Source organism: Pseudophryne corroboree, chromosome 6, assembly GCF_028390025.1.
Source record: "Pseudophryne corroboree isolate aPseCor3 chromosome 6, aPseCor3.hap2, whole genome shotgun sequence".
NCBI lineage: Eukaryota > Metazoa > Chordata > Amphibia > Anura > Myobatrachidae > Pseudophryne > Pseudophryne corroboree.
In genome coordinates, this window is record NC_086449.1 from 347,010,550 (window position 1) to 347,035,552 (window position 25,003).

At 46.6% G+C, this 25,003-nt stretch overlaps 1 protein-coding gene across 9 annotated transcripts in view; it reads right to left on the reverse strand.

Annotated features, from left to right (window-relative positions):
• The window catches only part of HERC1 (HECT and RLD domain containing E3 ubiquitin protein ligase family member 1), a 475,564-nt gene that overhangs the window by 227,679 nt on the left and 222,882 nt on the right, over nt 1-25,003 (reverse strand). For all 9 annotated transcript variants that reach the window (XM_063926542.1, XM_063926546.1, XM_063926547.1 and 6 more), the window contains 2 exons: nt 8,178-8,333; nt 7,890-7,996 (listed from right to left, as the gene is read on the reverse strand). In XM_063926542.1, the coding sequence (XP_063782612.1) occupies nt 7,890-7,996; nt 8,178-8,333 (263 nt within the window). The remainder of the gene's footprint in view (nt 1-7,889; nt 7,997-8,177; nt 8,334-25,003) is intronic.

Genomic DNA, 25,003 nt, shown 5'->3' on the forward strand with positions numbered 1-25,003 from the left:
TACCTTATTTCACTTTAATAGTGAAAAAGAGGGTCCAAATGAGAACAAAATATTTGCGAAAATATGACTTTTCAGGGTGCCATTATCTCAGCTTGGAAAGAAATATCAGGTTTCAGTTATTTGTGAGAGGTACAGATGTACTATTAGTTACCAAAAATGCTGAAGTCTGAGATTTGCGTCCTACTGTTTGTATTAGATTTTGAAAATTACGTTTCTCTAGCATCCATAAGGGATATTGGGGACAAATTAGTATGATGGGGGTTTAAACGGGTAAAAAGAAGCCAGTGCACTTTAAATTTCTTCAACTGGGTGTGCTGGCTCCTCCCCTCTATGCCCCCTCCCACAGGAAGTTTAGAAAAAAGTGCCCTCAGAAGAGGATGCACACACTGCGAGCTCCAGAGTTTTTTCTTCAATTTCTTTTAAACTTTTATTTCTTTCGGTATGCTGTTTGGGCAACAGCATACCTGTGCCGTGGGAGTTAGGGGGGGGACGGTCACCGGCCTCCTGAGGTGCAGAGCCGCTTCCCCGCTGCAGGACCACCGTCCTGAGGGGCTGTTTGTTCAGCGGGACACTGCGCCTTAGCTGTCGCAGCATGCCGCACACCCCTAACAAAGCCTGAAGGTGATCTTCGGTGGCGAGTACAAACCGGGGGCCCCGCTAGGGGGGACCCCCGGTACAGTGTGTGGCAGAGGCACACCCGCTGGAGCCCCTGCGTGAGAATGGCTGGTGTTATTGTACCAAACATTTATGTGAGGCTACAAATGGTGTGGGAGATATGGCCAGTATAAACAGTATTAGTAGCTCCGGCGCCATTATAGGGGGCGGAGGTACATCAGAGCAGGCTCAGCGGCATTTTGGAGCATTCCTCTGCATAAGCAGCAGCAGCCTCATACAGCTCCTCCACATGTTCACAGAATCACTGGTACTGGGTGTAGATGGGGAGAGCCGCTATTGGTGCACAGTTTACAGACAGTATCACTGTTTTATATTTATATATATATATATATATATATATATATATATATATATATATATATATATATATATATATATATATATATATATATACACACATACATATACATACACACACACACACACACACACACACACACACACACACATACATATACATAAAACGCTGACAGCCTCACTGGGGCTGTACAGTGTTGGGGGCGCTGGGGTCCTCTCTTCTGTGTCTCCTCTCACATGCACTGGGGCAGGCTTGTATTGTAATCAGTCTGTGTTGTATGTGTATTGTATCTGTATTTCATAATGGTGAAACAGATGTTATGCAGTGTATGTAATGCCAGATTCTCCCCTATCTCAATCTGGCTCCATATCATGTGAGCAGTGTAGTCAGTCATAACAAAATGCTGATAATGTGGGAGAGAGTCTAGAGCCTTCCTGGCTGTGGGCTGTCAAAACTATGATGTCTGATATGTCATCTCAACTCACTGCCAATGCCAACAAAACACAAGAAATACAGCTAACCTAGCTGCAAAGGCTGATGTTCCCCATCTCCCCCATGTCTACTACAGGTGCACAAAAACGTGCTTTATCTGCAATCCATCAGATACTGATGATGTAGTACAGGATGATGGGGATAATGTGGATCCCATTAGTGGGGATTCCACCCCTACACAGGGTATTGAACCCCTCATATTGGCTATACAGGATGTGTTACAGCTCCCCCGTGGAGGATGCTACTAATCAGCAGTCGTTTTTCCTCCCACAAGACAAACTGTCACATTTCCTGATTCCAAGGAATTGGATGATTTATTTAAATTAGCCTGGAAAAATCCAGATAAAAAAATAACAGGTGTCCAAAAGGTTTTTGCATACCTTCCCTATTGCCCCTGAAGGCAGGAAATTCTGGGAAGAATCTCCAGCAGTAGACATCTCAGTCTCTTGCCTCTCTAAGGCGGCGGTGCTTCCAGCTCCGGGCTCCTTTACGGTAAAAGGACACGGGGGATAGGAAAATTGAGACCACTTTGAAATCTATCTACACTAGCTGTAGGTGTAGCTCAAAGACCGGTCATTGCTGGCTGCTGAATGACACATGCAATTCATACGTGGGCTACTCAAGTTCAGGAGGGTCTTTCGGGTGATATGACGTTAGTTACTACTGTAACTTTCCTAAAACACATTCAGGACATGGCAAGAGTCCTCTGACTCCCTTAAATAGATTGGCGATATTAATGCTAGGACCACTGCTATGGATGTGTCTGAACGCAGAGCCATATGGTTGCTTCAGTGGATTGCAGACGCTGACTCCAAACGTAATGTGGAATCTCTTCCCTTCACAGGGAAATGGCTCTTCGGAGGCGAGTTGGACGCATGGATCTCCAAAGCTACAGCTGGGAAATCCACGTTTCTCCCTTCAGGGGCTCCGCCTGTTAGGCGTGCCTACCCGGGACCGTCTACTCGGTCCTTTCGGTCCTCCAGATTATGATCTATAGCCAGGGGTGCCTCCAACGCAGCTAGAGGCTCCAGAAGCAAGCCTAAGAAACCAGCCGTTGCTGGTTCTCAAGAACAGAGCATCAATTCAGATTCCACGAAGACTTCGGCATGATGGTGCCCACCCACTCCGAGTGGATCTCGTGGTGGGAGCTCGGTTACGTTACTACAGCCACATCTGGGACGGTTTCTGCCAAGATGCCTGGGAAAGGGACCTCATCTCTCAGGGTTACAAGCTGGAGTTCGACTGTGCTCCTACCCAATGATTTTACAAATCAAGCTTACCAGCTTTGGAAAATATGCGTGTTACGCTACTACTGGCCATCAACAAGTTGGTCCAGTCCCCGGTTATTGTTCCAGTACCCCTGCTACAGCAATGATAAGGTTACTATTTCAGTCTGTTCATAGAGCCAAAACCAGACAGGTCTGTGAGACCCATTTTGAATCTGAAGTCCTTGAATCCTTACCTGAAGGTTTTCAAATTCAAGATGGAATCTTTGAGAGCGGTGATCGCAGGCCTGGAACACCAAAAATTTCTAGTGTCCCTGGATATCAAGGACGCTTACCTCCATATCCCAATTTGGCCTGCTTATCAGGCCTATCTGCGGTTTGCCCTACTGAGCGATCACTACTAGTTTCAGGCATTACCCTTTGGCCGGTCTACAGTTCCGAGGGTGTTCATGAAGGTGATGGCGGAAACGATGTTTCAACTCCGAGTGTCAACATTGACCCTTACCTGGACGATCTACTGATAAAAGCGAGTTCCAGGGAGCATCTACTGCCCCATATAGATCGCACTATCCAACTTCTGTCTCACCACGGTTGGCTTCACAATTTACAGAAGTCCCATCTGGAGCCGTCTCAACGGCTCCTGTTTCTGGGTATGATACTGGATACTGTAGTGTTCCTCCCAAAGGACAAAGTGAGAACACTTCAAGAAATGGTTCGCAAGGTTCTCTGACCTGCTCAAGTTTCCATTCATCTTTGCATAAAATTGTTGGGAAAGATGGTGGCCTCATAGGCGATACAGTTCGGAAGGTTCCATGCCAGACCCTTCCAATTGGACATCCTGAACAAGTGGTCCAGTTTCCATCTTCAGATGCACCGGATGATTCGGCTGTCACCACAGGCCAGGATTTCAATCCAGTGGTGGCTACAGTCTTCCAAACTAATGGAGGGTCGACGCTTCGGGATTCAGAATTGGATACTCCTCACGACGAAGGAGTCTGAGAGGATGGGTAGCTGTCACCCAGGGGGTGCAGTTCCAGGGCAGGTGGTCTGCCCAAGAGGGCCTACTTCCGATCAACATACTGGAACTTCGGGCTATCTATAATGCTCTGATTCAGGCATCCCCTCTACTCTGGGATCAGGCGATCCAGGCTCAGTCGGACAACGCCACGGTAGTTGCATACACCAATCGACAAGGAGAGACAAAAAGCAAGGCCTGCTTGCGAGAAGTGTCCAAAATACTTCTCTGGGCGGAAAGAAATGCAAGAGCACTGTACGTAATTTTCATTCCAGGAGTGGACAACTGGGAAGTGGACTACCTGAGTCGCCATGATCTCCACCCGGGGGAGTGGGGATTACACCCTCAGGTGTTTCAACAGATCGTCGACAGGTGGGGATGCCCACAGATCGACATGATGGCATCTCGCCTCAACAAGAAGCGTCGCTGCGACCCTCAGGCGAGCGCAGTGGATGCGCTGACATCGCCTTGGCCTTACCAGCTGGTCTACCTATTTCCTCCAATTCAGTTGATCCCAAAGGTGCTCAAGCGGATCAGACATCACGGTGCACAAGCAATCTTGAATGCACCGGATTGGCCCCGGAGAGAATGGTATGCGGCTCTTCTGGACATGTCCATAGAAGACACTTGGCCTCTGCCACTAAGAAGAGATCTTCAGCAAGGACCGTTCGTCTACCCGAACTTTCGGCGGCTTCGTTTGATGGCATGGAACTTGAGTGGAACATCCTAGCTCACAAAGGGCTTTCCAAAAAGGTCATTGCCACTATGGTGTAAGCCAGAAAACCTGTGACGTCAAAATACTATCATCATATCTGGAGAAGATACGTCTTAGTGCGAGGAACGCACATATCCATCTGCAGAATTCCGCTTGGGAAGAGTCTTTCGTTTCCTACAGTCTGGAGTGGATAAAGGCTTACGTCTTGGATCCATTAAGGTCCAGATTTCAGCTCTTTTCGTCTTCTTCCAGCCGAAGTTGGCTATCCTACCAGAAGTTCAGACCTTCTTGCAAGGGGTGCTTAACATACAACCTCCTGGTTTGAACCTCCGACAACGGTAGAAGACAAATACCTCACGTTAAAGACGGTGAGGATACTGGCCCTGGCTTCTACTAGACGTGTCTCAGAATTGGGGGCCTTATCGTGTAAAAGTCCATACTTAGTCTTTTACGAGGACAGAGTGGAGCTCAGGACTAGGCAGCAGTTCCTGCCAAAGGTGGTCTCCGCGTTTCACTTGAATCAACCTCTTGTGATTCCATCCAGTTCTGGCTCTCCTGCCCCTCTGGAGGCAATGGATGCTGTGCAAGCCTTGAAGATCTATGTCAAGAGGACGGCTCAGATCAGAAAGACAGATTCCTTGTTCGTGCTGTATGATGCACAGAAAAAGGGATGCCCTGCTTCAAAGCAGTCCATTGCTCGTTGGATTAGGTTTACTATTCAACAGGCCTATGTATCAGCAGCCTTGCCGGTTCCTAAGTATCTAAAAGCCCACTCTACTAGATCGGTGGGCTCCTCCTGGGCGGCTGCCCGGGGAGTCTCGGCCTTGCAACTATTGCGAGTTGCTACCTGGTCGGGGAAGAACACCTTTGTGAAGTTCTACAAGTTTGATACCCTGGCCAAAGAGGATACCCAGTTTGGGCAGGCGGTGCTGCAGATGTCTTCCACACATTCCCGCCCATTCTGGAAGCTTTGGGACATCCCCATCATACTAATCTGTCCCCAATATCCCTTACGGATGCTAGAGAAAATAGGATTTTAATACCTACCGGTAAATCCTTTTCTCGTAGTCCATAAGGGATATTGGGTGCCCGCCTCTGTGCAGTGACTTTCTGCAGGTTCTCTGTTATGTGTTACCTGTTCAGCTGTTGCTGTTTCTGTTTCCAGCCGTTGCCGGCCCGGTTATGTTATGGTGTGCTGGTGTGTAAATCTCACCACACTTATTGTTGTTATGTTCCTTCTCTCAAGTATGTCATTTCTCCTTCGGGCACTGTTTACCTATACTGCCCGTGGGAGGGGGCATAGAGGGGAGGAGCCAGCACACTCAGTTGAAGAAATGTAAAGTGCACTGGCTCCTTTGGCGCCCAATATCCCTTATGGACTTCGAGAAAAGGATTTATCGGTAGGTATTAAAATCCTATTATATATTTTTTTTAAAACGTTACTGCACAGCAAAAACAGGCTATAATTGGATTGTCCGATGATACCATCGGGCTAAAAATACTCTATTTTGCTGTGCAGTAAATTAATCACCAGCAATAGGATACTGCCCAAAGTATTTCTTAGTGGCGGTTAGGAAAAAAATGTCCACCTTTGCTTTTAATTCACTTTCTAATAATTTCAATACAAAAATCTATTGAGTATACTTTATGTCACTTCTGAGGACAAAAAAATGCTATCTTATGAAAAACAAAAAGGTATGATATGTGTGGGTCCTGGAAAATAATTACTGATATTGATGTTGGAATATGAGCAGTTCAAAAAGTGCTGGAACAGGTTTAGCAGTGCGGTAATTAAAATGTGGGGTTTAAAACATAAAACTCCTCCCCACTGCTGACTGGAAATTAGATGTTTTTTTAAGACTATTTTTGGCAGCAGAGTACAATGGTTAAAGAAATAACATAACTGAATTACCAGGTGCCCAAACTAATGGGCGCCTGTCTGAGCAATTCAATTGTTTGCTCAAATTGGGCACCCATTACTTTGTAAGTGCATCAAAGCACCGGGTTTAGCATCTAAAGTTCTGGTTAAGGTGCCCAAACCACAGACTTTTCATACATTTCTTCTCACCACCTCAGGGAGGCGGCGAGAACAAATTTGTCTCTCGTGTCTAATGAGCGCCCAATCAGAGCAGCAAATTAATTACTCCATCGCTTGCCCATTAGTTAAGGTGCCTGGTAAAACAATTAAGGTGTGCATCATCACTGGTTAACGGTTTTTCAGAGCTTCTATTGAGTAATAAAAAATACTCTTCTTAACCACTTGCCTGGCATGGTCGCATCAGATGCAACCATACCAGCAAGTGTTTTATCTGACCTGGTCGCACAGGATGCGACAAGTCAGATAAACAGTGTTAGCAGCGGCAGGGAAGAGAAACTTCCAACCGCTGCTGCTGTCAGAGTGACCGGAAAGGTCAATCTGCCTCCCCTCCCTGCACCCTCCCCTAAAGTGTTGCCGTACTGCCGATCATTACTGATCGTTCAGCACGACAGGACCCTCCAACCAGCGGCTGCAGACAATAGCTGTAGACCAAGCCACCCCCAAACCCTGCCTGTATACATGGCAGCTGTTTTTTTGGGGAAAAGTAACGTTGCGATGGTCCGATGTTACCAGTCTTAATGACCAATGTTCTGAATTTTGAGAAAAATTATTATTATTATTATTATTATTTTTTATATATATATATATATATATATATATATATTTATTTTTTACTAAAATCATTTTTGATAAGGTTCAATTCATGTTCTTCACCTAATTCACTAATAAAAAAAAAAAAACAGACAATTTCGGAGCAGTTTTTTGGGAAAAAAAATAGTCAGTTAAGTGGTTCAAAGATCCTGCCATAATCCTGCAAGCCGCCTATAGCTACTGAAATTCCGTGACCAACAAACAGGAGCCATTCTAATCTGTCCCTCTGCAGTCCTGGGTAAACCTAGATTTCTGAGCCAACGTTCCATAGCAATTAGGAGCTACCACCTTCAGTGGCCAAAATAGAGGTGCTGCAGCAGTTACACACACACACACCACACAGAGGTGAATGGTTCCACGTTTCTATGCAAAAATCTGGCAGTGGAAGCATTTACAGTCTGGTGTCCAAAAATGGTACATTACTCTTGCAGTTCTACTTACATTTAGTAATCTATAAACACACCTTCTGCCACAATATAAGGTGGCAGAATAAGACAATACGGCCACAATCATAAAACATGATTTTGTTATCTAAACATTGTTGGTGAAAATTTGCACTACATTGATTTTGGAGCAAGGCAAAGTTTCAATTTTTCCACAGTACATAGATTTGTCAATATGAGCTATCGTCTATTGTACATGTGAACAATATGAAATGTATTGAGAAACTGCACAATTTAAAGATTTTTTATTTGACTGCTAGTCTTGCTTGAACAGAGTCACAGTAACTAACACATAGGGATACCAGCAATGCCCCTAATGACTGAATGGTATCATACCTGTGCCATCTGGTCATCATCTACGCTGGACTCACACGCAGGCAAAACAGCTTCCAGAACATGCAGGGCAAGAAGCCTGGTTCTTAGATTTCCTACAAGTGGGACACCTGCTCAAAAACAAAAGCATTTACTGGATGCTATACAAATCTACTTCACACTAAAATCTATTGTACAATAGACATTTAGTACAATCAATGCATGACACTGTTTGCCATCAATTGATCCACCTTAGTGATCTCTACACAATAACCACAAAACACTACACAGTTTAATGAGAGACTATAGTACCTGAGCTGCATTTCTGAGAAGCTATGTTCAATAACACCTCTGTCCATTTGGGAGATGCCATCTTTGATTGAATAGCTTTGGAAGACACCACCCTGCGAAGGAAGACCAAAAAGTCGCCAAGATGAAGCTCGGCCGTTCGTTGCTTCCTTAGTGTAGCTGTAAGAAAGAAGGTTATATAACAAAGAGCTCAACTTTTACTAAAGAAGGTTTATGCAAAGTTGTCAATTGCTCAGATAATCCTGAAAATACATGGATTGTAGTAATTCAATAAAAGGATGTGTAAGTAAGCTGGAAAATACATTTAGATGTATGAAGCATTAAAAGGGGATTTTTGTCTTACCTGTAAAATCCTTTTTTCTGGGGCCATGGTTGACATTGAGGACAGTGGGTATAGTTTAGGGCTTCAGTCCGGGCACCAAGGAGTTAAACATTTGAGTGCAGCCTGGGAGGCCCCTCCTCCCCTATACCCAGCCTGTACCAGGCCAGTCAGTTTATTACTATACAAGCCAGGAACAGGAAAGGAAGGCAGAAACATACAAGAACCTAACCTACACAGCCTCGAGACAAGCAGGAGAACATGTCCGAAAAACATGCTCGCAAGGAGCGAAAGAGTGGGCGCCCAGTGTCAAACATGGCCTCAGTAAAAAGGATTTTACATGTAAGACAAAAATCCCCTTTTTTCTGTCAGCCAAAGGTGTGACACTGGGAACAGTGGGATGTCCCAAAGCAGTGCCTTTACGGGCGGGAACGCTCCCGAGCTGCACTGAGGACCCAACGCCCAAAAGCCACATCAGCTGAGGCAGTGTCAAATCTATAGAACCAAAGGAAAGTATGGGCTGAAGACCACGTAGCAGCCCTGCAAAGATGCTCTGCCGAAGCCCCCCGGCGAGCTGCCCACGAGTTTCCAACTGACCATGTGGAATGGGCCTTAATTTACGTCGGAACCGGCTTCCCAGCCAACAGGTAACCCTGATGAATAGTAAGTCGCAACCATCTGGCAATAGTTTGCTTTAAGGCTGGCCAGCCCCATTTATGTTCGTCATAAAGGATGAACAATTAATCCGTTTTTCATAACGTATTAGTTCGCTGCACATAAATATACGCAAAGCCCTGACTACATCAAGAGTGGCCATGGCGTCAACACCACTAGTAGAATCCGACAAAGAAAAGGCTGGAACAACAATTTCCTGATTGATATGAAATCTAGAAACCACTTTAGATAGATAATCCAGACGGGTACGGAGAACTCCCCGATCTGGATGAAATAAAAAAGGCGGACTTGTGAGACAGAACTCCCAAGTCCGAAACCCTATGAGCTAAAACAATGGAGGCTCCGAAGGACCAAAAACAAATCCCATGGGTTAACCGGTGGAATAGAAGGAGGCAGGAGATGAAGCACCCCGTGGAGGAAGGTCTGAACAGCTGAGTAGTGGGCCACTTGTCTCTGGAACAGCACAGAGAGTGCTGAAACCTGAACCTTGAGAGAGAGGCTAAACGGAGGCCCGAGTCTAGTCCCGCTTGTAAGAAGGCCAAAATTTTGGAAAAGGCGATACTGAAACGGGTCAAAATTACGAGTATGACACCATCTAAAAAAGGTGTGCCATACTCTGTAGTATATCCGAGCAGTGGAAGGTTTACGAGCTGCAATCATAGTGTCAATGACCTTAGTAGAGAAACCCTTGTTTCTCAACACCGCCCTCTCAATAGCCAGGCCGTCAAAGCCAACCGTTGAAGATCCGGATGGAGACAGGGACCTTGAGACAGCAAGTCTGGACGGAGAGGAAGGTGCCATGGAGGAGCTACCGATAGGGTTAGGAGTTCCTCATACCAGGCCCTCTGTGGCCAATGAGGAGCAACCTGGATAGCGATCACAGTCTCCGATTTAAGTTTGTAACGGACTCTCAGAAGAAGGACCACCGGAGGAAAGAGACACACCATCTGAAACTGCAAAGGTACCTCTAAAGCGTCGACTAAGTACGCGCCTGGGTCCCTTGAGCGCGCTTTGTAGTAGGGAAGCTTGTGATTTTGTCGGGGTGCAAACAGATTGATTTGTGGCAGGCCCCACCATTGGACCAGCAGCTGCAAGACTGCAGGGTGGAGAGACCATTCGCCGGAATGGACATTCTGGCTGCTGAGGAAGTGTGCCTCCAAATTTAACACTCCGGGAATGTACACTGCGGATAGGGCCGGCAGATACTTCTCTGCCCACCGCAATATGTGGCTGACTTCTGTCATGGCCGATGGACTGCACGTGCCACCCTGGTGGTTTATGTAGGCGACTGCCGTCGCATTGTCAGACTGGATTCTTAGCAGACGGCGAAGTAAGAGAGGACCTGCTTGAGTCAAGGCCCTGAACACCGCTCGTAGTTTCAGTTCATTGATGGACAGTTAACTCTCCGGAAGGGTCCACTGACCTTGGAAGGAATGATCTTCCATGACTGTGCCCCACCCGCGTAGGCTGGCATCCGTCGTGAAGACTACCCCAGTCAGTATGCAGAAAGAACGATCTTTGTTTCAGTGGGATGTCTGTAGCCTCCAAAGGAGCGACAGACTCGTGTCCCTGGGGAGCAGAATCGTGTGCGATTTGAGATGCCTTGGAGAGTGATCCCAATTTCGTAGAAGTTCCAATTGTAATGGTCTTGAATGGAACGGCGCATATAGTTACACACACATTTATATATATATATATATATATATATATATATATATATATATATATATATATATATATATATTTATTTTTATATATATATATATATATATATATATATATATATATATATATATATTTATTGATTTTTATATATATATATATATATATATATATATATATATAGAATAGGGGAATATGGGTATCGGCGACTGGTGTTGTTTAAAACAGAATCATTAAAGATTAAGATTTATGAGCCAAAAAATATAAAATTAACAAACAAGCTTTTTAATATGTAAAAGTGGAATAAAAAGACATAAAATTTCAAAAGTAAAAGCATAAAAAATCTTTGTAAAATGTAAGGAATTCGGACTTAGCTTTTAAAATAGGCAAGGGGGGTCACCACAGGGAACCCAACGCGTTTCGTCTCAGACTTCTTCAGAGGGAAGTCTGATTGAGACGAAACGCGTTGGGTTCCCTGTAGTGACCCCCCTTGCCTATTTTAACAGCTAAGTCCGAATTCCTTACATTTTACAAAGATTTTTTATGCTTTTACTTTTGAAATTGTATGTCTTTTTATTCCACTTTTACATATTAAAAAGTTTGTTTGTTAATTTTATATTTTTTGGATCATAAATCTTAATCTTTAATGATTCTGTTTTAAACACCACCAGTCGCCGATACCCATATTCCCCTATTCTATATCCTTTCAGCAGTACTGTGCCTGTACTGCACCTTTAAGGGTTGGCAGACACCTTTAAGTAGGTACGTGTGTGTGTTTGATCAATACTAGTGCTTTTTTAAATCTCTTTTTTACTGAGATTTTACCCCACAAGTGGCGCAATATCATTTTCTGTTACACAATAAAATAAGAATTTACTTACCGATAATTCTATTTCTCATAGTCCGTAGTGGATGCTGGGGACTCCGAAAGGACCATGGGGAATAGCGGCTCCGCAGGAGACTGGGCACAAAAGTAAAAGCTTTAAGACTACCTGGTGTGCACTGGCTCTTCCCCCTATGACCCTCCTCCAAGCCTCAGTTAGGATACTGTGCCCGGACGAGCGTACACAATAAGGAAGGATTTTGAATCCCGGGTAAGACTCATACCAGCCACACCAATCACACCGTACAACTTGTGATCTGAACCCAGTTAACAGCATGATAACAGAGGAGCCTCTGAAAAGATGGCTCACAACAATAATAACCCGAATTTTTTGTAACAATAACTATGTACAAGTATTGCAGACAATCCGCACTTGGGATGGGCGCCCAGCATCCACTACGGACTAAGAGAAATAGAATTATCGGTAAGTAAATTCTTATTTTCTCTGACGTCCTAGTGGATGCTGGGGACTCCGAAAGGACCATGGGGATTATACCAAAGCTCCCAAACGGGCGGGAGAGTGCGGATGACTCTGCAGCACCGAATGAGAGAACTCCAGGTCCTCCTCAGCCAGGGTATCAAATTTGTAGAATTTAGCAAACGTGTTTGCCCCTGACCAAGTAGCTGCTCGGCAAAGTTGTAAAGCCGAGACCCCTCGGGCAACCGCCCAAGATGAGCCCACTTTCCGTGTGGAATGGGCTTTTACAGATTTTGGCTGTGGCAGGCCTGCCACAGAATGTGCAAGCTGAATTGTACTACAAATCCAACGAGCAATAGTCTGCTTAGAAGCAGGAGCACCCAGCTTGTTGGGTGCATACAGGATAAACAGCGAGTCAGATTTTCTGACTCCAGCCGTCCTGGAAACATATATTTTCAGGGCCCTGACTACGTCCAGCAACTTGGAATCCTCCAAGTCCCTAGTAGCAGCAGGCACCACAATAGGCTGGTTTAAGTGAAATGCTGAAACCACCTTAGGGAGAAATTGAGGACGAGTCCTCAATTCTGCCCGGTCCGTATGAAAAATTAGGTAAGGGCTTTTATAGGATAAAGCCGCCAATTCTGAGACACGCCTGGCTGAAGCCAGGGCTAACAGCATTACCACTTTCCATGTGAGATATTTTAAGTCCACAGTGGTGAGTGGTTCAAACCAATGTGATTTTAGGAACCCCAAAACTACATTGAGATCCCAAGGTGCCACTGGAGGCACAAAAGGAGGCTGTATATGCAGTACCCCCTTGACAAACGTCTGGACTTCAGGAACTGAAGCTAGTTCTTTTTGGAAGAATATTGACAGGGCCGAAATTTGAACCTTAATGGACCCTAATTTTAGGCCCATAGACAGTCCTGTTTGCAGGAAATGCAGGAAACGACCCAGTTGAAATTCCTCTGTAGGGGCCTTCCTGGCCTCACACCACGCAACATATTTACCCCAAATACGGTGATAATGTTGCACAGTTACATCCTTCCTGGCTTTGATCAGGGTAGGGATGACTTCATCCGGAATGCCTTTTTCCTTCAGGATCCGGCGTTCAACCGCCATGCCGTCAAACGCAGCCGCGGTAAGTCTTGGAACAGACATGGTCCCTGCTGGAGCAGGTCCTTTCTTAGAGGTAGAGGCCACGGGTCTTCCGTGAGCATCTCTTGAAGTTCCGGGTACCAAGTCCTTCTTGGCCAATCCGGAGCCACGAGTATAGTCCTTACTCCTCTCCTTCTTATGATTCTCAGTACCTTGGGTATGAGAGGCAGAGGAGGGAACACATACACTGACTGGTACACCCACGGTGTTACCAGAGCGTCCACAGCTATTGCCTGAGGGTCCCTTGACCTGGCGCAATATCTGTCCAGTTTTTTGTTGAGGCGGGACGCCATCATGTCCACCTTTGGTTTTTCCCAACGGTTCACAATCATGTGGAAGACTTCTGGGTGAAGTCCCCACTCCCCCGGGTGGAGATCGTGTCTGCTGAGGAAGTCTGCTTCCCAGTTGTCCACTCCCGGAATGAACACTGCTGACAGTGCTATCACATGATTTTCCGCCCAGCGAAGAATCCTTGCAACTTCCGTCATTGCCCTCCTGCTTCTTGTGCCGCCCTGTCTGTTTACGTGGGCGACTGCCGTGATGTTGTCCGACTGCATCAGCACCGGCTGACCCTGAAGCAGAGGCCTTGCCTGACTTAGGGCATTGTAAATGGCCCTTAGTTCCAGGATATTTATGTGAAGTGACGTTTCCATGCTTGACCACAAGCCCTGGAAATTTCTTCCCTGTGTGACTGCTCCCCAGCCTCTCAGGCTGGCATCCGTGGTCACCAGGACCCAGTCCTGAATGCCGAATCTGCGGCCCTCTAGAAGATGAGCACTCTGCAACCACCACAGGAGAGACACCCTTGTCCTTGGAGACAGGGTTATCCGCTGATGCATTTGAAGATGCGATCCAGACCATTTGTCCAGCAGATCCCACTGAAAAGTTCTTGCGTGGAATCTGCCGAATGGAATCGCTTCGTAAGAAGCCACCATTTTTCCCAGGACCCTTGTGCATTGATGCACTGACACTTGGCCTGGTTTTAGGAGGTTCCTGACTAGGTCGGATAACTCCCTGACTTTCTCCTCCGGGAGAAACACCTTTTTCTGTACTGTGCCCAGAATCATCCCTAGGAACAGCAGACGTGTCGTCGGAATCAGCTGCGATTTTGGAATATTTAGAATCCATCCGTGCTGTCGTAGTACTACTTGAGATAGTGCTACTCCGACCTCTAACTGTTCTCTGGACCTTGCCCTTATCAGGAAATCGTCCAAGTAAGGGATAATTAAGACGCCTTTTCTTCGAAGAAGAATCATCATTTCGCCAATTACCTTGGTAAAGACCCGGGGTGCCGTGGACAATCCAAACGGCAGCGTCTGAAACTGATAGTGACAGTTCTGTACCACAAACCTGAGGTACCCTTGGTGAGAAGGGCAAATTGGGACATGGAGGTAAGCATCCTTGATGTCCAGAGACACCATATAGTCCCCTTCTTCCAGGTATGCTATCACTGCTCTGAGTGATTCCATCTTGAATTTGAACCTTTGTATGTAAGTGTTCAAGGATTTCAGATTTAAAATAGGTCTCACCGAGCCGTCCGGCTTCGGTACCACAAACAGCGTGGAATAATACCCCTTTCCCTGTTGTAGGAGGGGTACCTTGATTATCACCTGCTGGGAATACAGCTTGTGAATGGCTTCCAATACCGCCTCCCTGTCAGGGGGAGACGTTTGTAAAGCAGACTTCAGGAACCGGCGAGGGGGAGACGTCTCGAATTCCAATTTGTACCCCTGAGATACTACCTGCAGGATCCGGGGGTCCACTTGCGAGTGAGCCCACTGCGCGCTGAAATTTTTGAGACGGGCCCCCACCGTGCCTGAGTCCGCTTGTAAGGCCCCAGCGTCATGCTGAGGACTTGGCAGAAGCGGGGGAGGGCTTCTGTTCCTGGGAAGAGGCTGTCTGCTGCAGTCTTTTTCCCCTTCCTCTGCCCCGGGGCAGATACGAGTGGCCTTTTGCCCGCTTGCCCTTATGGGGACGAAAGGACTGAGCCTGAAAAGACGGTGTCTTTTTCTGCTAAGAGGTGACCTGGGGTAAAAAGGTGGATTTCCCAGCCGTTGCCGTGGCCACCAGGTCCGATAGACCGACCCCAAATAACTCCTCCCCTTTATACGGCAATACTTCCATATGCCGTTTGGAATCCGCATCACCTGACCACTGTCGTGTCCATAACCCTCTTCTGGCAGAAATGGACAGCGCACTTACTCTTGATGCCAGAGTGCAAATATCCCTCTGTGCATCTCTCATATATAGAAATGCATCCTTTAAATGCTCTATAGTCAATAATATATTGTCCCTGTCCAGGGTATCAATATTTTCAGTCAGGGAATCCGACCAAGCCACCCCAGCACTGCACATCCAGGCTGAGGCGATTGCTGGTCGCAGTATAATACCAGTATGTGTGTATATACTTTTTAGGATATTTTCCAGCTTCCTATCAGCTGGTTCCTTGAGGGCGGCCGTATCAGGAGACGGTAACGCCACTTGTTTTGATAAGCGTGTGAGCGCCTTATCCACCCTAGGGGGTGTTTCCCAACGCGCCCTAACCTCTGGCGGGAAAGGGTATAATGCCAATAATTTTTTAGAAATTAGCAGTTTTTTATCGGGGGAAACCCACGCTTCATCACACACCTCATTTAATTCATCTGATTCAGGAAAAACTACGGTTGGTTGTTTTTTCACACCCCACATAATACCCTTTTTTGTGGTACTTGTAGTATCAGAAATGTTCAAAACCTCCTTCATTGCCGTGATCATGTAACGTGTGGCCCTACTGGAAAATACGTTTGTTTCCTCACCGTCGACACTGGAGTCAGTGTCCGTGTCTGGGTCTGTGTCGACCACCTGAGGTAACGGGCGCTTTAGAGCCCCTGACGGTGTTTGAGACGCCTGTACAGGTATTAACTGATTTGCTGGCTGTCTCATGTCGTCAACAGTCTTTTGTAAAGTGCTGACACTATCACGTAATTCCTTCCATAAGACCATCCAGTCAGGTGTCGACTCCCTAGGGGGTGACATCACTAATACAGGCAATTGCTCCACCTCCATACCATTTTCCTCCTCATACATGTCGACACAACGTACCGACACACAGCACACACACAGGGAATGCTCTGATAGAGGACAGGACCCCACTAGCCCTTTGGGGAGACAGAGGGAGAGTTTGCCAGCACACACCAGAGCGCTATATATATACAGGGATAACCTTATATAAGTGTTTTTCCCTTATATAGCTGCTGTATAGATTTATCTGCCAATTTAGTGCCCCCCCTCTCTTGTTTTACCCTGTTTCTGTAGTGCAGGACTGCAGGGGAGAGTCAGGGAGCTTCCCTCCAACGGAGCTGTGAGGAAAAATGGCGCCAGTGTGCTGAGGAGATAGGCTCCGCCCCCTTCTCGGCGGCCGTTCTCCCGCTTTTTTATGGAAAAACAGGCATGAGTTAAATGCATCCATATAGCCCAGGAGCTATATGTGATGCATTTTTTGCCCCCTAAGGTGTTTATATTGCGTCTCAGGGCGCCCCCACCCAGCGCCCTGCACCCTCAGTGACCGGAGTGTGAAGTGTGCTGAGAGCAATGGCGCACAGCTGCGGTGCTGTGCGCTACCTTATTGAAGACAGGACGTCTTCTGCCGCCGATTTTTCCGGACCTCTTCTGCTCTTCTGGCTCTGTAAGGGGGACGGCGGCGCGGCTCTGGGACCCATCCATGGCTGGGCCTGTGATCGTCCCTCTGGAGCTAATGTCCAGTAGCCTAAGAAGCCCAATCCACTCTGCACGCAGGTGAGTTCGCTTCTTCTCCCCTTAGTCCCTCGATGCAGTGAGCCTGTTGCCAGCAGGTCTCACTGAAAATAAAAAACCTAAAACTAAACTTTTTTCTAAGCAGCTCAGGAGAGCCACCTAGACTGCACCCTTCTCGTTCGGGCACAAAAATCTAACTGAGGCTTGGAGGAGGGTCATAGGGGGAGGAGCCAGTGCACACCAGGTAGTCTTAAAGCTTTTACTTTTGTGCCCAGTCTCCTGCGGAGCCGCTATTCCCCATGGTCCTTTCGGAGTCCCCAGCATCCACTAGGACGTCAGAGAAATAAATATATATATATATATATATATATATATATATATATATATATAGTTAGTGAGGTTGAAAAGAGGCAAAATGCCCATTGGGTTCAACCTGTATTCTGTGTTAAGGTGTTCATATTATAATGCGGCTGCAAAAGTAATGGTTTAGTACCAATTGCCAACTTTGATTCTTACCACTCACAGATATTTAATGTCAATATGTTAAATGCTATAGCCCTGGATACTTTTTCCACTTAGAAATTTGTCCAATCCGTTTTTAAATGCATTTACAGAGTCTGCCATTACCACCTTCTCTGGCAGGGAGTTCCAAATCTTTATTGCCCTTACCGTGAAGAACCCTTTCCTTCGTTGTGTACAGAATTTTCTCTCCACTAGCCTCAGCGAGTGCCCACGTGTCCTATACAGAGCTCTTTTAATAAACAAATCCCCTGCTAACTCCTTGTAATGACCCTTTACATATTTGAAGATATTAATAACGTCTCCTCTTAGACGTATCTTTTCTAGTGTATACATATTTAACCTAGTAAGCCTTTCCTCATACTCCAGTTTCTCTAACCCTTTAATCAATTTAGTAGCTCACCTTTGAACTCTTTCTAGTTCCCCAATATCTTTTTTATAACATGGTGCCCAAAACTGAACACAATATTCCAAGTGCGGACGTACCAATGATTTGTACAGCAGCAGGATTACATTCTCGTCCCTTGTCTCAATGCTCTGTTTTATGCACGCAAGCACTTTACTTGCCTTCTTTGCTGCATTTTGACATTGTGTACTGTTATTAAGCCTATTATCTATGAGCACCCTCAAATCTTTTTCCACCACAGTTACCCCTATATTTTCCCCATTTAGAGTGTAGAATGCAAGTGTTTTTTTGTCCCAAAATGCATATTCCACCATCTTGAAACAAGACACCATCTTCCAAACAGTTGCATGCACAAGTGGATGGATACCTTTTTCCGATCCAGAAACCTGCAAATCATGTCCTGTAAGGCTCTCCTCTTGTCGTCCGGGAGAAAGATTCTCTGCACTTGAGTGTCCAATAGAGCACCCAAGTGTGTCATGCGTTGAGATGGTGTGAGGCTGGATTTCCGTCAATTTATCAACCAACCTTGTGACTGATTTGTCAGCGTGATGTCGATGTGCTCCTGAAGACTGGCCTGAGACTGTGCCATGAGTATAAGATCGTCCAGGTATGGTAAGATGAGGACACCCTGTAGTCGCAAATGCGCCGTCATCACCTTGGTGAAGACTCGCGGTGCCGTGGAGAGTCCGAACGGTAATGGCTGGAATTGGAAATGTTGCTTCTGAATAGCAAACCTGAGAAACCTCTGGTGGTCTTCCCGAATGGGGATGTACAGCTAGGCATGGACGTCCAAGAAGGCCATAAAGTCTCCCTGTTCCAAGACCTGCATGATAGATGTGAGGGATTCCATGCTAAATTTTGGAACCCTGAGAAACTTGTTCAGGGTTTGCAGGTTCAGTATAGGATAGAATGTGCTGTCCGGTTTTGGAACGAGAAAATAGGATTTTAATTACCTACTGGTAAATCCTTTTCACGTAGTCCGTAGAGGATGGTGGGGTCCATTTTAGTACCATGGGGTATAGACTGTTCCGCAGGAGCCTTCGGCACTTTAAGACTTTTCAACAGTGTGAACTGGCTCCTCCCTCTATGCCCCTCCTCCGGACCTCAGTATAGGATCTGTGCCCGAGGAGACGGACAACTTCGAGAGAAGGAATTAAGATTAAGCTAGTGGCGAAAATTCACACCAGCTCACACCATACAAACCATGCCGCACAACATGGCATTCAACATAAACCATGCCAACGAGCATGAATAACGTAACAGCAACTGCTGTATAACCTCATAACACATGAGAACTTGTGTAAAAAGACAAAAACATAATGCAGGAAAAAGAAGCACTGGGCGAGCGCCCAGCATCCTCTATGGACTACGAGAAAAGGATTTACCGGTAGGTAATTAAAATCCTATTTTCTCTTACGTCCTAGGGGATGCTGGGGTCCATTTTAGTACCATGGGGATGTACAAAAGCACCCAGTACGGGCGGGAAAGTGCTAGTGTTCCTGCAGAACTGACTGACCAAATTGAAGGTCGTCAGCAGCCAAGGTGTCAAACTTATAAAACTTAGCAAACGTGTTTGCACCTGACCAAGTGGCAGCTCGGCAAATCTGCAAAGCTGAGACACCCCGGGCAGCCGCCCAGGAATAACCCATTTTCCTTGTAGAGTGGGCCTTTATCGAAGTCGGTATCGGCAATCCTGTTGTGGAATGAGCGTGCTGAATCGTACCCCTGATCCAGCGTGCAATAGTCTGCTTAGAAGCAGGACACCCAATCTTGTTGGGGTCATAGAGGTCAAACAACGCTTCTGTTTTCCTTATCCGAGCCATTCTTGTAAGATAAGTCCTCAAAGCTCTGACGACATCCAAGGACTTTGAAACGGCTGAGGTGTCAGAAGCCACTGGCACCACCACAGGTTGGTTGATATGGAAAGAAGACACAACCTTTGGAAGAAATTGTTGATGTGTTCCAAGTTCATCCCTATCTTCATGAAAAATCAAGTAAGAACTCTTGTGAGACAGAGCTCCTAACTCAGACACTCGTCTGCCTAATGCCAAAGCCAATAGCATGACCACTTTCCAAGTGAGAAATTTCAGCTCCACCTCTTGCAGAGGCTCAAACCAGTCTGATTTAAGGAACTGCAACACCACATTAAGATCCCATGGTGCCGCAGTACTCCCTTCACGAACGTCTGAACCTCAGGAAGAGAAGCCAACTGTTTCTGAAAGAAAATGAACCAGGCTGAAATTTGGACCTTGATAGACCCGAATCGTAAGCCTGCCTCCACACCAGCCTGTACAAATAGGAGAAGACGCCCTAATTGAAACTCCACCGCAGGAGACTTCTTGGATTCACATCAAGACATATACTTTCTCCAAATACGATGGTAATGTTTGGATGTTACTCCCTTCCTGGCCTGAATAAGTGTGGGAATGACTTCATTAGGAATACCCTTCCTGGCTAGGATCTGGCGCTCAACAGCCATGCCGTCAAACGTAGCCACGGTAAGTCTTGATAAACCAACAGCCCCTGCTGAAGCAGGTCCTAACGAAGAGGAGGCCGAGGATCTTCTATCAGTAACTCCTGAAGATCTGGATACCAAGCCCTCCTTGGCCAGTCTGGGGCGATGAGAATTGCCCGAACCCTTGTTTTACGTATTAGTGGAAGTGGAGGGAACACATACACTGACTGGAACACCCACGGTGTCACCAGTTCATCCACTGCTATTGCTTGTGGGTCTCTCGACCTGGAACAATATGTCTGAAGCTTTTTGTTGAGACACGATGCCATCATGTCTACTTGAGGAACGCTCCAACAACTTGCTACCTCCGCAAAAACGTCTTGGTGGAGGCCCCATTCTCCTGGATGGAGATAATGTCTGCTAAGGAAGTCTGCTTCCCAGTTGTCCACTCCCGGAATGAAGATCGCTGACAGAGCTCTTGCATGCCTTTCTGAGCAGAGGAGTATTTTTGTCACCTTTGCCATCGCCGCTCTGCTTTTCATTCCTCCCTGACGGTTTATGTAAGCTACTGCTGTTACATTGTCCGACTGGATCTGTATGGGACGATCTTGAAGAAGATGCGCCGCTTGTTGAAGGCTGTTGTAAACGGCTCTCAACTCCAGAATGTTTATGTGAAGAAGTGTTTCTTGACTTGACCATCTTGGAAGCTTTCCCCTTGCGTGACTGCTCCCCAACCTCGGAGACTTGCATCTGTGGTCACCAGGATCCAGGCATGAATCCCGAACCTGCGTCCCTCCAGGAGTTGAGAACTTTGTAGCCACCATAGGAGCAAAATTCTGGCTTTCGTTGACAGGATTATCCATTGATGCTTGTGCAGATGCGATCCGGACCATTTGGCCAGTAGGTCCCACTGGAACACCCTGGCATGGAATCGGCCATATTGTAGAGCCTCGTTAGCCGCTACAATTTCCCCCAGCAGGTGAATGCATTGATGAATCGACACTCGTGCTGGTTTCAAAAGGTGTTTGACCATGCTCTGGATCTCCAGAGCCTTTTCCACTGGTAGAAATACTTTCTGTACCTCGGTGTCCAGTATCACTCCCAGAAATGACAACCTCATCGTCGCTTCCAATTGTGATTTTGGAAGGTTTATGATCCAACCGTGCTGTTGCAGCACCGTCAGGGATAGTGCGATGTCATGCACCAACTTTTCTCTGGATCTTACTTTTATCAGGAGATCGTCCAGGTACGGAATTATGTTGACTCCTTTCTTGCGAAGGAGAACCATCATCTCTGCCATCACCTTGGTGAAAATTCTCGGAGCCATGGAGAGTCCGTAAGGCAACGTTTGGAACTGGTAGTGGCAGTCCTGAACCGCAAACCTCAGGTATACTTGATGCGGAGAATAAATGGGAATATGCAAATAAGCATCCTTGATGTCCACCAACACCAGAAATTCTTTTTCTTCCAAGCTGAAGATCACCGCTCTCAGCGACTCCATTTTGAATTTGAATCTTTTTAAATAAAGGTTCAGCGATTTTAGGTTTAAAATTGGTCTGACCGAGCCATCCAGTTTCGGAACCACAAACAGGCTTGAATAAAAACCTTTCTCCTGTTGTGGTGCAGGAACTAAGGAAATTACTTTGTCCTGACATAATTTTTGTATCACGTCCAGAACCTTTCTTCTGTCTTGAACATAAACTGGTAAAGCTGATCTGAAAAATTGGCATAGGGGGAGATCTTGAAACTCTAACTTGTAACCCTGAGACACTATTTTTAGTATCCAAGGATCCAGATCTGAGTGGAAGCAGACCTGACTGAAGAACTGTAGACGTGCCCCCACCCAATCATACTCCCAGCGGGGAGCCCCAGCGTCTTGCTGTGGTTTTAGCAGAAGCAGTGGCTGACTTCTGTTCCTGCGAGGCTGAAGGTGTTGCAGGTCGCCTACCTCGTCCCCGCCCTCTTCCTGCGAAGAAAGGGGTACTCTTTGCCTTCTTGTGCTTGTTGGGCCGAAAGGACTGCATAGTATGAGAATGATACCCTTTCCTAGCCGGTGCAGCTGCCGACGGCAGAAATGCAGATTTGCCAGATGTAGTAGTTGATATCATGGCATCCAGCTCGTCTCCAAAGAGGGCCCACCATTGTAGGGGAGCGCCTCAATATTTCTTTTGAATTCTGCATCAGCATTCCATTGGCGGATCCAGAGTGCCCTGTGGGCTGAAATCGCCATAGCGGAGTATCTTGAACCCAGTAAACCAACATCCTTCATAGCCTCAACTAAGTAACCTGCAGAATCTTTGATATGACCTAGAATTAGAAGCATATCATCTTTATCGATAGTGTCTATATTAACAATCAAGGTGTCTGCCCATTTTTCCACTGCGTTACCCACCCACGCAGAAGCAATTGTGGGCATGAGTACCGAACCAGTATCTATATAGATGGACTTTAAAGTCGTCTCTAACTTACGGTCAGCAGGTTCTTTTAATGAAGCTGACCCTGGGGCAGGCAAAATGATTTTCTTCGACAGCCTAGAGACTGAGGTGTCTACCATCGGGGGTGACTCCCACTTGCGCCTGTCTTCCTCAGGGAAAGGGTACACTACACATATCCTTCTAGGAATAGTAAACTTATTTTCCGGGTTAGACCAGGATTCTTCAAAGAATGCATTCAAGTCCTTAAACGGAGGAAAAGTCACCACCTGTGCAGGTGTTGTGTCGGTAAACTCTAACATCTCCTTTATAGCGACTATCATACATTGAATGCTCTTGGCTAGTTTGGGGTCTACCCCTCTCAAATCCCCAGTGTCGACCTCAGTGTCTAAATCTGTGTCAGTGTCCCTTTGAATAAACTGCGCCAGAGACCTTCTCTGGGAACTGGAAGAGTCCCGAGTGGAGGACATGGTGGGATCAGCAAACAGTGCATCCTCCACAGACTGTCTCCAATACTTTAGTCTGTTGTTCAGACTCAGAGAATTTCTTTGCAAGCTTAGACCTATTACTCTGCAACTTTCTCACCCGCACAGGCTCATTACTCTTGTGCATCTAAAATGGGTTCCTCTGGGGAAGAGCTTTCTCCTGACATGGTACACACTTGTACACACACACACCACTCTCACACAGGGGAGCTAATGGGGACAGACTCACACAGAAGGATTTGCCAGTCCACACCCCGTGCCCTATATGTAATTGTATAAAATATACACAACAGCGCTTTTTCTAATATTAAGTCCGCAGACCTAATGTAATATGCACTCCCCTCCCCCTCTATAACACCCTGGTACTTGTATCAGCGATGTATGAGGAAAAGCAGCGTTCAGGATCAGCACACTGGCGTTTCAGCAGGAAAAAATGGCGCCCAGAGAGTGTTTTGGCAAGTCTGAGGAGAAGCTCCGCCCCCCTGTAATGGCGCGATTCTACCTCAGTGAGTGAATTATTTATACTGGCAGGGGTATGTACATCAGCGGTTACCATGTATGTACTGCTATGCCAGTGAGAGTAAGGATTTTTATCATGTCCCACAGAGCGCTCTCTGCACCCGTGTGCTGAGAGACATGCTGAGCAGCGTCCCGCCGCTGCGCTGGTACCTTTATGCTGCTACGATGACCGGAGGACCCCTCTCTGCAGGCCTCCAGTAAATACTCACCAGCCTTCTGACTTCTGGCTCTGTTAGGGGGTGGCGGCAGTGCTGTAGGAGTGAGCTGCAGCCAGGCAAGGGCTGTGTTTAGTACCCTTCAGGAGCTAATGGTGTCCTGTCAGTGGAAGCAGAGCCATTGAACTAATTAAGAAGTTGGTTCCTACTTACCCCCTAAGTCCCACGAAGCAGGGAAGCTGTTGCCAGCAGCTTCCCTGTAAAATAAAAAACCTAACAAAGTCTTTTCCAGCAGAACTCTGTAGAGCTTCACTAGTGTGATCCAGTTTCCCGGGTACATTTTCTAAACCGAGGTCTGGAGCAGGGGCATAGAGGGAGGAGCCAGTTCACACTGTTGAAAAGTCTTAAAGTGCCGAAGGCTCCTGCGGAACCGTCTATACTCCATGGTACTAAAATGTACCCCAGCATCCTCTAGCACGTAAGAGAAATATATTTGAATAAAATCCCATCCCTTGTTGGAGAACTGGTACAATAACCTCTCGAAGAAGCAGAGAATGTACTGCTTTCTAATGTGCGGTAGTCATTTCGAGGTCTGCTGGCAGTCCCGTGAGAAAGAAACGTATGGGGGGCCTGTCTCTGAAAGACAGGGCGTATCCGCTGGACACTATGCCCAGAACCCAGACATCCGACAGCCTTCCCCAGACCTCGGCGAAGCGAAGCAGACAACCAGGTGGGAGCCCAGATTGTCATGCGGCAGACTTTTCGGTTTGCTTGGGGGCATGGCTCTTTCTTGACCAAGGTTGACTACCTTTTGGTTTTTAAGTTTTGGTAGAAGGAGTGCGGAAATGGGAGGAAGGTTGACCACGGCCTTTCCCTGTGGGCGAAAGGAGCGTAAATTTGGATATCTAGTCTTTGGCGCAGCCGAAGGAAGAATTGTGGTCTTGGAAGCTGCAACTGTGGCTACAATCTTCTTCAGTTCCTCACCAAAGAGGACTTCTCCCGAAAAAGGCA